At 37.2% G+C, this 17,833-nt stretch overlaps 1 protein-coding gene across 7 annotated transcripts in view; it reads right to left on the bottom strand.

Moving 5' to 3' along the window:
* Positions 1 to 17,833, bottom strand: part of CD47 (CD47 molecule) — a 58,879-nt gene that overhangs the window by 6,278 nt on the left and 34,768 nt on the right. For 3 of the 7 annotated variants that reach the window (XM_032629707.1, XM_032629703.1, XM_032629704.1), the window contains exons 4-9: positions 10,999 to 11,106; positions 9,717 to 9,809; positions 8,586 to 8,678; positions 7,146 to 7,238; positions 1,552 to 1,583; positions 157 to 181 (exon numbers count right to left, since the gene is read on the bottom strand). In XM_032629707.1, coding sequence (XP_032485598.1) covers positions 157 to 181; positions 1,552 to 1,583; positions 7,146 to 7,238; positions 8,586 to 8,678; positions 9,717 to 9,809; positions 10,999 to 11,106 — 444 coding nt within the window. Of the gene's footprint in view, positions 1 to 156; positions 182 to 1,551; positions 7,239 to 8,585; positions 8,679 to 9,716; positions 9,810 to 10,998; positions 11,107 to 17,833 lie in introns of all 7 variants that reach the window. The other 4 variants (XR_004349581.1, XR_004349580.1, XM_032629705.1 and 1 more) reach the window with 4 other exon arrangements.

The following is a 17,833-nucleotide window of genomic DNA, read 5'->3' as shown; positions in this document are numbered from 1 at the left end:
TTGATGAATAATCAAGAAAAGAGAGGTTAAGGCAATAAAATAGCTAGATTCTTCCCAGGGCATAGACAGCATTCTAACTACTTTGGCGGCCAATTCAAATTATTACGAACTCGTAATGGATCAAGAAGAATTTATAAACTTGTAATAACCACATACCATTAAGGGGTTCCTCTACAGCTTTCTGGAAAATATTTAAAATATATTTACATAAAATAGAATTTATTTCATGTCCTTTTCTACTAAAATTTATATATGCTAACATTTAAACTATAGATAAACAGTGAATATATATAGTCAAAAACCAAAGTAAAGCAATAAAAGTTAGTTAGAAAAGCAAAGCTTGCCAAGTCTAGCCATTAGTTTTATAATAACTGAATTATTCTCTTAATATTCTTTTTTTATGCAGAATTTCCCACCCCACCCTGCCTCTCTCAGTTCAAGAAATCCTAACTGAGAAGCACAAACACAGATAGCAACATAATAAATAATACAATTAAGCCAGAGATGAGAACAAAACAATCATTTTCAAGTCACGCAAATTGAACTCAGTAACAGGGAAAGAAAAAGTGTTATGATTTAATGGTCTAATGGCTGGATTATGTCTAACAGAGGCACTTTTAAAACTTCTGGCTGTTGGTGACCAGTGTAGCTACGGCACCAATGTTTTTAGAGTGAACACCTGGGGTAAGGTGCAACCCCACTTCCCTCGCCTCTCAAGCACGTCTGTTGAGGCTTATCAGCTTTAGGGGTATATGTAATCTCCACTTCCTGCCACAGACAGGAGTCTTGCTTTTGGCATTCCAGACAGAGCTATTATTAATCCTTTATAGGAAGAGGAGTACAATACAGTCCTTTCAAGATCTTATTTCCATAAAGTAGCTCTTGTGCTTGTCACCAGGATGAGTCTCTATCTACAAAGGTTTTTTTCACCCCCCCCTCATTAATCCCTCTCAGTGCATCTCCTAAATTTGCTCCTTTTCTTGGAATTTTCTCAGGTAGCTTATTAAGGTAGCCAAGATAGAGTAAAAACTATAGTACAGTTTGCAGGAAGAAAAATGCTTATAAAATGGGGGAAGGAGGGAAATGAATCAATTCAAAACAGCTATTTTTCGGCCATATTTCCATTTACTTTATAGATTATCATTTTTAATGAAATCAACTTAATATAAACTTCTCTTCCTCATTTTTAAGCCTGAAATATTCTGTATATGCACATCAAATGGATCCAACAGGTGAGGCAATATATTGGAATCGGCTTCCTTCCGCAGATAACGATCATTATTCTTACACATAAACTTTTCAGTTCTGGGTGTGATAAGACAGCACAATCTTAAGGAATCATTTATTGTATCCCATTGCCAGTAAATGACCAAACAGAAGTTTTAAAATAGGTTGGATCTATCCATGCAAAGGTCATGAAATGACTTCAGTGTTCTCTTAATTTTATGTCACACCAAACAGAGAGCAATGGGGTTCAATATCTCAATCACCATTCCTCAGACTAAACCATCAAGTGATCATACCCAATTCATTTAAGAAATTTTAACTTACCCTAGGAGGTTGTATAGTCTTGTGATTGGAAGCTGATGAAATTAAAAAATAAGAAAATGAATTTAATAAATGAAAGAAATTAAGGCAACATTATGTTTAATTTTAAGATAAAATGTTTACAGCTAAAACTAAAGGTGTCAGAAACTCCACTGAAAGATTTCTGGCTTTGACAGACTATGAAAAAATACAGAACACTGTTAATTATATACATCGACAGAATAAAATGATGCAAATAATCCACCCCAATCAAATAATAAACACACACACTCTCTCATTTTGCATGCCATATCTCCCCCCAAATCAGCCACTTGTTACACTTTGTGGTGGAAAAACTTTGGCATCGACTCAGCCCCTCTGTAGGCTCTACACCCCTGCCTACTTGACCCAGCTGGAATGTGGAAAGAATAGGGCAATGACCACTCTATCGCCCACCCTTAGCTCACTGCTCTCATTCCCTGTAGCCCAGTCTTCTTTTTTTCTTCTTCCATCTTTCCAGTTTTCAAAGCTCCACCTAGCTAACAAACTAAAGAAAATATCAGATCCCTCTGAGTGTAGGGAATTATTCTAGGCAGCTAGTTTTAGCTACAATCAAGCCCTTCTCTGTATCCCTTCTTAGCTTTTCAAGTTGCCCTTCGCTGCTGCTCAATGGATTGGTTAATGAAGATGAAGGAATACAGGGCATGAAGAAAGTGACAAAAGGGAAAAGAACCACCCTAGTTGCATAGGGAAGAAAAGAGAACTTCCTTACAAAAACCAAGTGAGAAGGTCCCGGAGCAGCTAAAACCAGTCCTAAATACAGAGTCAGAGTCCTACAGATATAAGCATCAAGGGGCAACATCCTGCGAGTGACTCTGTAGGAAGGTGATGCTACTGGATAGTCAGTTCCACTGGTCTATGGATTGGATGATGGCACTGGATTTACTTATGAGCAGACTGAGGCAGGCCCCCAGAACTGCTCTGGTTTTCTGTGCTAATTATGTCCTACCACTCCTCCATGTCCTCTCTACCAAGCTTCTAAAACTGATGGGAAATGAGGGTGACACCTGACCCAAGCCAATCTATAGAGGAGTCAGAAGCAGGTAAGGGTCACTCCGATGGGGGAAATGGCAACTGACTGGCCTGAAAAGTTTCTCTCTCCCATTGGAACCTGGAGAGGAGACACAGAAAGAAGACTAGAAAGGTGGTGAAGGGAAAGAAAGGTGAAAAGGAGTCAGAAAGTAAGCAAAGAGAAGCTCAAAGCTTAGAGACAAAGGTAAGAAAATATACCAGTGAGAAGATATGAATAGGATGAAAAAAATAAAAACATTAAGGAGAGGATGAGCTAGTTGGCTAGCAGGTAAAGAACCAAAGAGAGAGGAACTAAGTAACTACACTGGCAGGGGGGCATCCGCTAACTCTTGTTACTGAGAGGGCAAATGATGACTCAGTCTTTAGAGATGTACTGGATTCTTCCAATTCCTAAACTACTTACTGTACTTACTCTGTGAGGCCCAGTTATAGATCTGCTCTCATGAGATTCCCATCTCTGTTAGTGTCATGTGTGGCTTGAAAGTAAATCTCCTTTACTGGAGGCACCTGGGGAGTGGTTTGGTCCTTGCAACCAAACAAGAAGGAAACCTCTTTTCAAAGTACTATGGAGTGAAATGTGTTGGGAATATGGGTAAATCACATTTAGCAACCTCCCAAATAAACCAAGCAGAATTACACAACTTTAATAGGGACAATTATGATAGTTACATGTATATACAACTTATTTTAACTAAACCATGTCCTGTGTCTATGTTCTATCAAGGAAAAGAGCTCTGAACAGCTATGTAAATTTCTGATTGGCAACGTGAAGGGTCAGAGGTAAGATTTTAGAGCTTATATTTTCGAGCTCATAAATTATTTATCAGAGTTAGTATTAAGAACCGCCAAGCAACTCCTTTAATAACCCTAATAATGTGTAAAGAAGAGTTTCTGAGTTCTGATTCCCAGGTCCAAGGAACGTCACATTTGGCTAGCCCATTCTGAAACAAAGATATCTATAAAGAACAGGGATTCAAAGGGCACCAGTCAGCTGTGATCCCTCAAATATTATAAAACCAAACAGTGTAGAAGTGAATTTTGCTTGAGTTAATCCTCTCCAATAGGCATATGACCTATGTGACTAAAGAATGATTGTGATTTATCTGCTGCTACCATGGGCCTAAGGCATTGACAGCCATGTATATATATCTTTTTAAATCACAAGCCTTAAGCATTCCATATGAGCTCACTTGCAATGCTTCGTCTGGATTTGTTCTTCTCTCCCAGAAACACTTGACCCATGCTATAAATATATTTCCAGGTTTTGAATTTTCAGGGACAACTTTTTCTATTGATTCCAGATTCACCTCTCCTCAACAATGGGGAAGAAAATATCATTGAGTTTTATATATCTATTTCATGTCATTCTAAAATATCTGAGATGTGGTAAATATGGTTTCTGACTGCTAGTATGTTGATTCATATCAAAACATGACTATATTCCCTTATACTTAACTAGATAGCAATGGCTTAGGAAAATTAAGAAGTATTGACCCTTATGAAGAATGGACATAAGCATCCTACATAGGTAACACACCCAACTTCAATGAGTTCAGTTAGTTCTTTGTAATCTTCTATATTTTCTCACATTCTTATTGTTCTCAGCCCTTGATTTCATTTTATGAAATTTAAATGTTTCAGTAAACAAACAAACAAAAAACCCTAACACAGTTTAAAAAGAACAACAGAGAAAATTAAATTTAAATCCCACTGTTTAAAGTAATAATTAAGGCTACAAATTTAAACTGGGAAATAATGAAAATGATAAAAGTTAAATCTCTCATAGGGACATAAACTTACTCCAAGATAGCTTGGATTTTTTTTTAAAAAAACTATCTGAGGATTTTATTACATTTAAATCAAGACACATTCTTTATAGACTTTTCCAAAATAGAGCCTCTGCAACAAGTAAAAGTTACATTGGAAGCATTTACAATTTTTACTTCCTGATACAAATGCTCAAATTTGCAACCTTAATGTTATATATACTCAGATTTACACATTCAGATTATATATGAAAAACACATCAACTTTTCTAGTCTACCAAGGTATCTAAAGAGCTACTTTCCTGTACCTTTTCTCTTCTTGCCCTTTAACTGACCGAAGGTATTCCTCTGAACTCTGGTATCAGACAAGTTGATTTGAAAAGTTAATTTAGAATAGTCTCAAAATGAAAATAAAACTGGACTAAATTCTTAACTTACATATGGTATATTTATATGTCAAACTATCATAAAGAAAAAATAATCTGGGGAACTTTCCAGGATTTCAGTTTCACTTTGAATTTGATGTGAGAATAATACGGTTGTAATTATATTATACTGGTTTCACAGGCTTCTTAGGGATGTAGCAGTGGAGAAGGGGGGAGAGCAAGGTCAAGGGGGTAACAGCTAGACAATGCCTATTTCCACTGAGTCAGCATCTCCAGACCTGCTGGTCTTCGTGAGACATGGAAGGCATGTGGGAGCATGGGAATAAAAGGGAGCGTGATCCAGATAATGAGGGAAGAAAAAGAACAAAGAGCTGACCATCAGTCAAAGACACCTAATACTACATCACACTATATGGATACTGCAGGTCACATACTGTTCTCAAGCATTCATAGGGAGCAACATCAGCAGCAGTGTCATCTTCAAGAACCAGACAAATGGTGATTAGAAGACTCAACAAAAATAGAATCTGTATCAGCATTCATAATGTGATACTCACAATGCCTACAAATGAATGCCATTCTGCTTTAGAAGTCTTAATAGTGCTTTATGGCTTGAACTAAGAAAATTTCATTGAGGAGACAACTCTGATTTATGAACACATAAACTAAAGGTAAGTAAATTTTAGTTAAGTATTTTACTTGTTTATCTAATAAGCATTAATTAAAGGGGGGCAAAAATATACAAAATAATTGAACTCAATGATTAGTCAGCAAAAGCTGAGGTTCATAAATAAAGGTAAAATTTCTTTGAAAGTACGATACAAGTCATGTGGGGAATTCTTTGACTGTAACAATTCAGTTTATGTTAATTTTTAGAGACATATAAGGTTTACCTAAAGCAAAGCAGAAAGACTGACTTTTTTACTCCATTAATTTGTAACTTTTGATTATTTTGACAAATGTTTAAGAGTTTGCTTTACTTCATAAATAAAAACCAGAAATCTTTTATTTAAGGGAGATTAATATAACCAGATTGTAGGAAATATCTTTAGCTTAAGTAAGACATCACACTAGTTTTAGGTACTTAATATTAAAGGCATCTATCTCCACAAACATATTAAAAATAAGAATTTACACAGAGATCTGTTATTTGAAAATTGGAAGACTAAATACAAAGCTTAGAAACAATAAGCTAAGTCCACACTTACAACTGATTTTAAGAGTAGTAAAAGCCTAAAATTTAAAACTCAATGTTCTGATTATACTGGTTTTAACTAAAAATATTTTAAAGTCAAGTGTCAGAGGACACTGCTCTTTAATTAACAAAAGTGACAGATTTTGAATTTCAATTCTGTCTACTAGGGGAGTCAAGGTCTGTAAATAGTCTGCAAGAAGAGCAACTGACAAATAGGTCTCTGTGAAAGGACTCTACATAGAAATAACGGGTGAATTAAAAATCCTTTTTTATTAATTAAAATGAACCCTCGGGGCTTCCCTGGTGGCGCAGTGGTTAAGAATCTGCCTGCCAATGCAGGGGACACGGGCTCAAGCCCTGGCCTTGGAAGAGCCCACATGTAGCAACTAAGCCCATGTGCTACAACTACAGAGCCTGCACTCTAGACCCCGCAAGCCACAACTACTGAGCCTGCGTGCCACAACTACTGAAGTCCGCGCACCTAAAGCCAGTGTTCGGCAACAAGAGAAGCCATGACAATGAGAAGCCCGAGCACCGCAATGGAGAGTAGGCTCTGGGGCTTCCCTGGTGACGCAGTGGTTGAGAGTCCGCCTGCCGATGCAGGGGACACGGGTTCGTGCCCCGGTCCGGGAAGATCCCACATGCTGCGGAGCGGCTGGGCCCGTGAGCCATGGCTGCTGAGCCTGCGCGTCCAGAGCCTGTGCTCCGCAACGGGAGAGGCCACAACAGTGAGAGGCCCGCGTACCACAAAAAAAAAAAAAAAAAAAAAAAAAAATCATAGTCCCTGCTCACTGCAACTAGAGAAAGCCCGCACACAGCAACGAAGACCCAACACAGACAAAAAAAAAAAACGAAAACAAAACTAACAAATAAATTAATTAAAAAAAAAGAATCCTCAACAATCTCTCCTTTTATTTAGTATAAAAAAGTTTATACATTCTAAAACATACAGCTGTTTTCTTTTTAACTAGTTAATAATCTAAACTTTTCATTAGTTCATATGATTTCTACCCTCTTTTATTGCCCCCCAAATAATTCCAAGTTTATTTTAAAAATACAGCAGTATTCACTGTATTTTCTCATTTTTGGGGTTACCAATGCATTTCTTTGGTCCTAAACAGTAAGAATTAACCAAAAGCATTTTCCTGGCATAGGCTAACAACAATAAGGTTGACTTACCAACACATTTCATATAAACTAATCCAAGTAATTCTGCTAGAGCTATAATACCCAAACCTGAAATCAGAAGAGGACCATGTACTGGGGTACACTCTGAAAAAACAAATGAAATTCTATATTAGAAATTCACATGAAATAATTGAACTTTTAAAAAAGAACTAGCAATAACAGTAATAATATTCAGTTTTAAGGAGATTCTTTTTCTAATTATCAAGAAACAAAACTTATCTACATATGTTCATCACTATTAAGTCAGTCAGTGAAATGACTCCCAATTACTAAAAGAAAAAAGCCTTTGTCTGTATAATATGTACCTTATCACACCAAGACTAATGGAAAATAGTGTGTAAAGCTAAGGCTCCAACCAACTGGATGGAGCCTGGTTATTTTAAAAGCTCTCCCACAAACACAGGCATAGCAGTTTGACTGCTGGAACAATCAGCCCACAAGCCATATACAGCCAATATTCTTATGGCAATGTGGAAAGCACTATTCTCAGTGGGGTGAAAATGAGAGTTCTAAAAGAAAGCTCACAGCACCAAACGGCTGGCAAGGATGTGGAGCGACAGGAATTTTCATCCACTGCTGGTGGTAATGCAAAATGGTACAGCCACCTTGGAAGACACTTTGGCAATTTGTTAAAAAACTAAATATATTCTTAACGTACAACCCAGCAAATGCACTCCTTGGTATTGACCCAAATGGAGTTGAAACTTATGTCCACACAAAAAAATGCACATGGATGTCTAGAGCAACTTATTCTTAATTGCCCCAAACCAGAAGCAACCAAGCTGTCCCTCAATAGGTGAACGGATAAACAAACTGTGGTACATACATACAATGGAATGTTATTCAGTGCTAAAAAGAAAAGAGCTATCAAGCCACAAAAAGACACGGTTACTAAGTAAAAGAAGCCAATCTGAAAAGGCAAAATACTGTATGATTCCAACTATAAGACATTCTGGAAAACGTAAAATTACGAAGACAGTAAAAAGAACAGTGGTTGCTAGGGGTTTAGGGGGAGGGAGGATGAATAGGCAGAGCACAGAGGATTTTTAGGGCAGTGAAACTTTATTGTATGATATTATATCTATGACTATGATCCACGCCATTATACATTTATCAAAATCGTAGCATGTACAACACTAAGAATGAACCCTAATGTAAACTATGGATTCTGGGTGGTAATATGTCAATGCTGGTTCAACAACTGTAACACATTTACCACTCGGCTGGGGGATAGCAGAGGAGGCTGTTATGCGGGGTATATGGGAACTCTCTGTACTTTCTACTCAATTTTGCTGTGAGCCTAAAACTGCTCTAAAAAATAAAGTCTATATATTAAAAAAAAGAAGAAGAAAGAAAAAGAAACAGAAAGAAAAACTCTAAGAGAAATCCCTGGCAAGACAAAGTGAGACTGGAGAAGGATGAGACTTTTACCTGAGACACAGAGGCTGAATCCAACCACAGAGAGCACGTGGCCCAGTACCTGAAGGATCAATATGGCAATGGTGAAGAAGGACATCCCCACAGCTGAAGAGAGGAAAAGTGGGTTGAGAGTGTTTAAAAAGCAATAACTGCTACTTGTATTCTGTGCAATCAAGAATAATATTCTATGACCAAAGACTGCCTCTGGAGTTCCTTGTCAGATGGCAGATTCTTTTCCAGTGATCTAAACCTTGCCTTTCCATATAAGCGGTCAGCTCCATCCAGATACACACATTCCAATCTTTAATTTTCACAGTGAGCTGAGGCGGACTGGCAGTTTTGACCCCGAATCTTAAAACAGTGCTGCTTTTACCACCCTTGTGCATTTTACCACGTGAATGGCTATTATGCCTGGCTTTGCCACACGCACACAGAATTGCTCTGGTGGAGAGAACCGTTACACAAACATGCCACTGTAAGCGTCCGAACCTCTACCCGTGTGCCTAGATCTGTGATTTTATAACAAATCAGTACCCCTCCAGTGTACAGCAAGCCAGAGATAGGCTCTAAGGCTGAGGGTTAAACATGTAAACAGAAAAAAACAGACTTTAATGATATAAAAAAAAAATTAATGATTTACTCCCAAAATGCAGTGAAAATGACATCAATTATAGTTGGATATCTACATCATTTTTTAAAACTACAATGTAAAGATTTGCCAGTAACAAAAAAAATAAATAAATCTATTATTTGTTATTTATAATCCTGTTTTGTAGAATTTTAAACAGAGAGGCTTAGCAAAAGAAGAGAAAGGGCATGTTTAATATCTACTTACAGTTTCAAAAAACTGAAATAAAAATATGAAGATAATCATTAAGAAATTATGTAGCATAATTTTAAAAACCACTGATATCAAGTGTATATGAAAATCATTTTTTACAAGATAACTGAATGCCTTGAAAACCAAAGTTAACCTTAAAATTAATCCATATGGGGAAAATATCACTAAGAATAGCCTGGGAAATCTTTTAATAAACCAACTTCTATTGAGTTGTTAAAAAAATCATACAAGAATATTTTAACCAAAACTGCTGCTTTATAAATGAAAAAGGTGGGCAAAATCATGCTATAACAAATACTCACCTATCATAAACACACAGTACTGAAGTAATATTAATATTGCTGTAGGAATTACAATTAAACCAAGTCCACAAGCATTCTTTGTTGAATATTCACCTGTTAAAAATTAAAAATACTAATTAATATTTTCCTACATACTTCCTATTCTTATGGGATGTTAAAGTATTTAATTTATTAAATGTATTAATTTCAATACTACTCTTATAAACTACAAAAGGTTTAAAAATATATATTTCCCCAAAAACTTCACATAAAATAAATGACTTTTTTTTGATTATTCAAGACCAAACTTAAGACATTTAAATGTCAACATATAAGTCTCAACACGTCAAACCTTGAATTGGCTCTACCCCCTTCTTACCTACCTTACATAATTCCAGTGAGAAACTCTGGAATCTCTTACCATTCCCTTCATTTGCTATATTCAACCTGTCCCAAAGTCAAAGCAGTTGTTCTTTCAAGTTGTCTTCTGATTCATATCCTTCCTCCCCATGTCTTTACTAACTCCAGTTGCAAACAGAGGTGCCAAATTTATGTTCCTAAACATTACACCTATACTGTATTCTGCTCAAAAAACAACAAAGGCTTTCCACAGTTTACACTTGTGAGTCCCAGCCTGTCTCTGCTGTTCTTTCCATGTGCTGCAGACCCTTATTTCCCACTCACACTGCCATCCTTCACAGGCAACTGCAATTTTAGATAGATTTGCTTCCCACATTTGTTCCCACTTCCAGGTATTGGCCAATGAAGTGTGCCTCTGGAGTGCGTTGAGTGGTGGCCCTAAAGGTATGTCCACCTCCAAATCCCCCGAATCTGTGAATATTAACTTATATAGTAAAAGATATGATTAAGCTAAGGATCTGAAAGAAGGAGCTTACCCCGGATTATCCAGGTGGGTCCTGAATCCAATGACAGGTATTTTTGTAACAGAGAGACAGAGGGAAATTAAGTGGAGACATGGAGCGGAGGAGGAGACAATGTGACCACGGAGGAAATCAGAGTTATGCTGCCACAAGCCAAGGAGCTGCACAGATTGCCAGATACACCAGAAGGTAGAAGAGGCAAGGAATGGATTCTCCCCTAGAGTGTCCGAGGGTGTATGGCCCCGATAACATCTTTATTTCAGATTTATGGCCTCCAGAACTGCGAGAGAATTTCTATTGTTTTAAAATACCCAGTTTGTGATAATTTGTTACAGCAGCCCTAGGAAACTAATATGCACCTCCCCAGAAATGCCCTCAATTTTATCAATCTTGCTTTCCCTCATAATAAATTTATATCTTACCTGGGATGAAAAGAATGGCTCCAACAATGACAACGATAGTGAGCACTAGTCCAGTAACTAATAGAAAAATGGTTTTCTCCTTCGTATAACTGGATTTATATTTAAGCGCTTAAAAAAAAAACACAAAGAATTACATGAACTCAATCACAAGAAGTAAAGCCATTTCTGTAACTTACAAGGTGCAAAGATTAAACTGATAACTTACTGCAATTGAATAACCTTTGAGGAACAAGTCCTTCATATCATGTCAAGCCGTGTCAAATCTTTTTCACAATATGTCAGTGGCTAAATGGTGTCATGGCAGTATAAATATGGATGCTGAATTTATAGGTGACACTTTATGAAGTTATATATATCAGGCTTCTTTTTTTTTTTTTTTTTTTTTTTGCGGTACGTGGGCCTCTCAGTGCTGTGGCTTCTCCCGTTGCGGAGCACAGGCTCTGGACGCACAGGCTTAGCGGCCATGGCTCACGGGCCCAGCCGCTCCACGGCATGTGGGATCTTCCTGGACCGGGGCACGAACCCGCGTCCCCTGCATCGGCAGGCGGACTCTCAACCACTGCGCCACCACGGAAGCCCTATCAGCCTTTCTTAATCGTGGCATTATTAATATTTTGGGTCAGATAAGTTGTTGTTGTTAGGGACTGCTCTGTGCATTACAGAATGTTTAGTACCATCCCTGGCCTCTGCACACTACATGCCAGTAACAGCCTCCAAGCTGCGTCAATCAAAAATATCTCCCGACATTGTCAAATGTCCCCTGAGAAGCAGAACTGCCTCAGGTTTACAACTAATATACACATTGCTGATGAGAAATAACTGGCTAATTAGTAATAGCGACAAAAACAGAACTTTCTTCCACCTTACATAAAATTAGTAAACATCTGGTAATCTAGACATTTTGTTTTGAAAAAGTAGAGTAAACATTGGACAAATCACACCCTCTTGAAATCCTGAGGTGGGGGGAAATGCTTTAATTGTTCAAGTAAAATAATTTCATAAAAATAAATTACAAATAGGCCTTAACGTATGTGTTACGCTTTTGTCAAGTATCCAGCTTCCCTAAAAGAATAATGTAATGCAGAAGCCTAAAAATGTTATATTTTTATCATATATTCACCTTTTGGGTTTTGTTTTGGTTAATATTAAAACTAATTTTTCACCAAGAAAGTTGTTAAAAGCAACCTAAAAGCAGACTGAGTAGCAGAGAGAAATAGAGTGCATGATGAAATTCTGCTGTTCCCTCTACACACGGTACTCTCCATGCCATTTATCAATGGGCGATGGTCCTGAGGGGGAAATTTTAAATAATTTTATGTTTAGCATTTAATTTGCATCCACTAAAATGATAAACAGATCAATTATAGTAAAAACAACAAATAAACTCCTAAATGACCATGACAAAATCTATGTTTAAGGTATTATAACCTAGGGTTAGATTATAACCTGTGGTTAAGGTATTTAAAGTATAATACAGGCACTTGAATTTAAAATCTCTACTCATACTTTAGATTGTAACCTCAACTTCTTCCTCTCTAGAGGGAGATGGAGGGCCAATCAGTAATCAGTCCTGAAGGTAAGTGAAATCCACATTAATCAGAAAAGAGTGAGAAACAATACAGCAAGCTCCCCAAACTTTCATTTGATCCATCCAGCCTCGAAATTTATGTGACTATGACTCAGTCATGTCCCTGCCTTCATACAGGGCAAAGATTTGGGGCTTCCCTATTTTCTAGGGTCAAACACTGGCTAGGATGAAATTCAGTGTAGAGGTCACAAAAGGCATAGACATAGAAAAAGAAACTTTCTCTAGACATGTGTCCATTTTAATCCCATGTTTCCATTTTAATCCCATGTATACTATTATTTAAAGAGAGTCTGAAAGTTCTGCAAAAGGGTTATAAAATAGAAGCTGTTTCAAATGTACTTCACAATCAGTCAAACATTCATAGGAGACTCTTCTAGGTTTAATTCAGTACATAAAAGAGCTACAAAGATCAAGCAACAAGAATTCACCTTAGAGTCCAGTATAAATTCATACAAAAAGTCTGACTTACACCATGCTTAAGAAAAATAAGAGTTTGAACCTCATATAAAATTCAATCTCTTCAGGCTTACAAGAGCTGTAGGAGAAAAATAATATCAACAATACAAACAAAAATAAAGTGCCACAAAATGCTATTATTGACAGGGTTGTTATCATAGAATGGTCTTTTCAAAACCTTTTGGAGGTAGCTTTTATTCCTGTTGATTGGTTCAACTACTAATTTTCAAGGCTACCTAACCTCTTCCTCAAAATTAAGCAGCAATTTCTAACAAATATACTAAAGGGGTCTACTTAAGTAACCACAGGCAATGAAAGGTTATCTTCATGTTTTCTTTTGTAAACCTTTAAAAAGGGTTTCTTTTCACTCATTTTCTTTGCTTACAATGGCCACATTTTAGCAGGTCCCACAGCAAGTTTGGAGAAAGTATCTTGTTGCTAGGTTCAGATGTCATGTTTCCAGCTAGCTAAATGGTCAGGAATCTGATATAGATGCCACAAAACCCACTAACCTTAAGGATTTTGTGTGTGTGTGTGATCTGTTCTTGTCCTTTAATAAGTGGATTTGTTCTTATTTATCAAACCTATCAAAACTTTAAATTTAACAATGAAAATAAATTCAAGTAATTCCCTGAACATTTAGCATTAAGATAATTTAATGTGTTCTTAACTGCAGGCTCTTATCAAACTTCCTGGTATGATTTTCTGGCAAAAATTCCCATGCTTTCAACAACAGACCTTAGCTAAAAGTACTGAAATCAATGCACAAGACAAAATAGGGGAAATACAGTATTTACATTTTTTAAAGACTTTTTTTTTAAGCGCAGTTTCAGATTTACAACAAAATTGAGAGGGAGGTACAGAGAATTACCATATACTCCCTTCCCCCACATATGCATAGCCTTCCTAATTATCAACTTCACTCACAAGAATGATACTTTTTTTTTTTTTTTTTAACTAAGGATGAACCTGCATTGACCCATCATAATCACCCAAAGTCCATAGTTTACATTAGGGTTCACTCTTGGTGCTGTACATTCTATGGGTTTGGACAAATTTATAATGCCATATATCCAATATTATATATTATATAGACTATCTTCACTGCCTAAAAATCCTTTGTGCTCTGCCTGTGCATCTCTCCTCCCCACCACCCACTCCTAGCAACCACTGCCCTTTTTTTTTTTTTTAACATCTTTATTGGAGTATAATTGCTTTACAATGGTGTGTTAGTTTCTGCTTTATAACAAAGTGAATCAGTTATACATATACATATGTTCCCTTATCTCTTCCCTCTTGCATCTCCCTTCCTCCCACCCTCCCTATCCCACCCCTCTAGGTGGTCACAAAGCACCGAGCTGATCTCCCTGGGCTATGCGACTGCTTCCCACTAGCTATCTATTCTACGTTTGGTAGTGTATATATGTCCATGCCACTCTCTCACTTTGTCACAGCTTACCCTTCCCCCTCCCCATATCCTCAAGTCCATTCTCTAGTAGGTCTGTGTCTTTAATTGTCTGCATAGTTTTGCCTTTTCCATAATGCTTTATAGATGGAATCATATAGTATGTAGCCTTTTCAGATTGGCTTCTTTTACTTAGGAATATGTATTTAAGGTTCCTCCATGTCTTTTCATGATTGACAGCTCATTTGTTTTCAGTGATGAATAATATTCCATTGTCGGGATGTACCACCCAGTGTATCCATTATCCTACTGAAGAATATCCTGGTTGCTTCCAAGTTTTGGCAATGATGAAGAAAGCAGCTATAAACATCCATGTGTAGGTTTCTGTGTGGACTTAAGTTTTCAACTCCATTTGGGTAAATACCAAGGAGCACGATTACTGGATCATATGGAAAGAGTACATTTAGTTTTACATGAAACCACCAAACTGTCTTACAAAGAGGCTGTACCATTTTGCACTCCCGCCAGCAATGTATGAGAGTTCCTGTTGCTCCACATTCTGACCAACATTGGGTATGGTTGGTACTTACATTTTTAATAGATACTTATAAACTTAGTGCTGCCTGACACGGGAATACCAAATATATGGGGAGACAATGTCAAGTTTTTTCAACAAATTAGGAATTCTAAAAGTTTCCCTTTTATACCGTCTATAAAGTAATTAAATCTAGTCAGCTTCTTCTCAGAGATGAGATAGGTTGTTCATTTGCTTGCTCTATAAATACTTACTGTGTGCCCACCATGTACTGGGCCCTTTTATTAGCCCAAGTCATATCAACCAAATTGAGGTAGGAGTAGAGGTTACTTTATTCAGTAACAGTTGATCGAGCACCTACTATGTGACAATCACTATTCTAAGTGCTGACAGTGAACAAAGACAAGTAATTCTGCCTCAGTGCTCCTGATATTCTAATATGGGAATGAGTGTGTGTGTTGGTGGGGAATGTGTCATGGAAGTGTTACTCCCAGATCTTCTCCTCCAGTTAAATAAAAGGTGTGGGTCTACCCTAGCCTAAGAAAGTCCTATTATGTATTTAATCTTTCAGATTCATGCGAACAGAGAAATGACATGTCCCTCTAGCCACCTGAAGAAACGTGGCTAATACTATGAATAGATACTCCATTAAGGTTTTCTGTCTCCTTGTCACTGACATAAAGCACATACGAGACAGAATGCAGGCTGTGGCAGAAGAAGTCTAGTGAAATTACCAGGCTCAACTTGGAGATCAAATAAAACTATCATCTTAGTTTTAATGACATCCCGAAGATGGTATTCAATAAGCCCACATAGATCCATACAGGCTGAAGTCCACCTAACAAAACCCTAAAATCCATGAACTCAATGCCTGTTATAATGCACGACATTTAAATGATCCCTTACCAAGTGATTAGTGAGTTAGTGGCACAGGAAGGTTAAACACTGAGGTAAAATGCACATCAAATAAGGAAAAAATCGGGGCTTCCCTGGTGGCGCAGTGGTTGAGAGTCCGCCTGCCGATGCAGGGGACACGGGTTCGTGCCCCGGTCCGGGAGGATCCCACATGCCGCGGAGTGGCTGGGCCGGTGAGCCATGGCCACTGAGCCTGCGCTCCGCACCGGGAGAGGCCACAACAGTGAGAGGCCCGCGTACCACCAAAAAAAAAAAAAAAAAAAAAAAAGGAAAAAATCATAAAGGGAGACACGTTTGATTTTATTATTACAGTGCTATCTTCTGATAACTCTCGGAAAGTAATTTTAGAATGTTTTTGGTTTCTGTTGAGCTGCACATCAATATTGTCTCCAATGCAGGATAAAGCACATCTTATAAGCTTTAAAATAAAATTACAATTTCAAATTTTTTATTAAATTAAATTAAAATTACTATTTTAAAAATATTTAACACACATTAAAAAAACAGTGAAGGCTTTGTGAAACTGGTGCTGGATAAAAATGAATATTAAAAAAATGAATATTAATGCCAATAATAAACTGATTACTTGCCAGAAGGAGAGTAAAATAATTTTATAATGGACTCCATATACTATCCAACTTGTTTCGATGAAATAATTTTGTCAAAATGAAGACTGACTAGAAATCACATTCCCAGTCTACAGGACCCGGCAATAAAAGAGCCCAATCTTTATGAAGCCTGGGCTTTGAGGTACTTTGAATATAAAAGATAAAAGAAGATGATGCCTAACACACTAACTTCCTTTCCTTGGTTCCAAACATTCCTGGTCTTGTGCATGGTGCCACACCTTCAGAATATATGCAGGAAGTTGGGACGTTTGAATTGGGAAAGGGTCAAAGGAATAGCAACTGTATTTCTACAAAAGAGTATACTGCTAAGCTATAGTTTTGTTCAGTTCCTTCCACAATAAAATCAGTGTATAAAAACACGATTTAATAACAGAATTTGATAATTATGTGGACAGGACCAAGGGAAAGCAATGGGAGTCCAAGATTATTTAATAGAATTCTTTGTAATAATATCTATCATGATGATACTTTACCTTTGCGGACAGAAATTTCCTGGTGCAGTTAGTATACGTCTTTACTTCGGTCAGAATGATTTTTCTAATCTACAAAGAAATTCTGTTCCATTACTTCTTTTAAATGTGTTTTCATGGCCTAATCACGTTCAATATTAAGCTACTCCTCAAGATTGCACTCAAGGACTTAGTAGGATCTCAAGGCTGTTGTGATGGAGAATTTTTTTCCTTGAATTTTCCAACAATGATTTCTATAGAGACCCCTAACCAATTTCTGTAGAGACCCTTGAGCAGTAACCAAAATCCTTGTGGAAGGAATAATCTTGAGCAGGGACTAGAAAGTTAGAAAACGAAATGAAAGATGCCTAGAATGCACAAATTTGAAATAAATTACAGCTGTCCTCTCCTTGCCCGGTTCTGACATGCATGAATTTCAGTTACCATCATTTAGTTAAATAACACAAGTCCCCCCAAAACAGAGTTCACAATATATTAACTGAGTAATTGCATAAAGTGTAAACTTCTCTGATATCTCTTCAATTCACAAATCACTACATAAATAACAGATATGCATCATGATCAGTGACCACTCACCACTCATGTTACCCTTTTCAAAGACTGCTGGTGACTGGTCACTGCACATCTGTTATTCAATTCACGCACAGACAGCAAAGCATATGTTGTGTTACCTCCTGTGTCCCAGTCATAAGCCACTGCAACATTTTACAATGGATAATCAAAAGAGGAAACAGGGCAATAAAGGTGAGGGAGCAAAGAGACGAGATGTGATAATGCTGGAAGCGAAATTCGAATAGAAGGTAACTGGGGTTACAGAATAGCTGACTGTGGAATGTC

The sequence above is a fragment of the Phocoena sinus genome, chromosome 4, assembly GCF_008692025.1.
Source record: "Phocoena sinus isolate mPhoSin1 chromosome 4, mPhoSin1.pri, whole genome shotgun sequence".
In the NCBI taxonomy this organism is placed as follows: domain Eukaryota; kingdom Metazoa; phylum Chordata; class Mammalia; order Artiodactyla; family Phocoenidae; genus Phocoena; species Phocoena sinus.
This window is presented reverse-complemented; position numbering and strand designations above follow the sequence as displayed.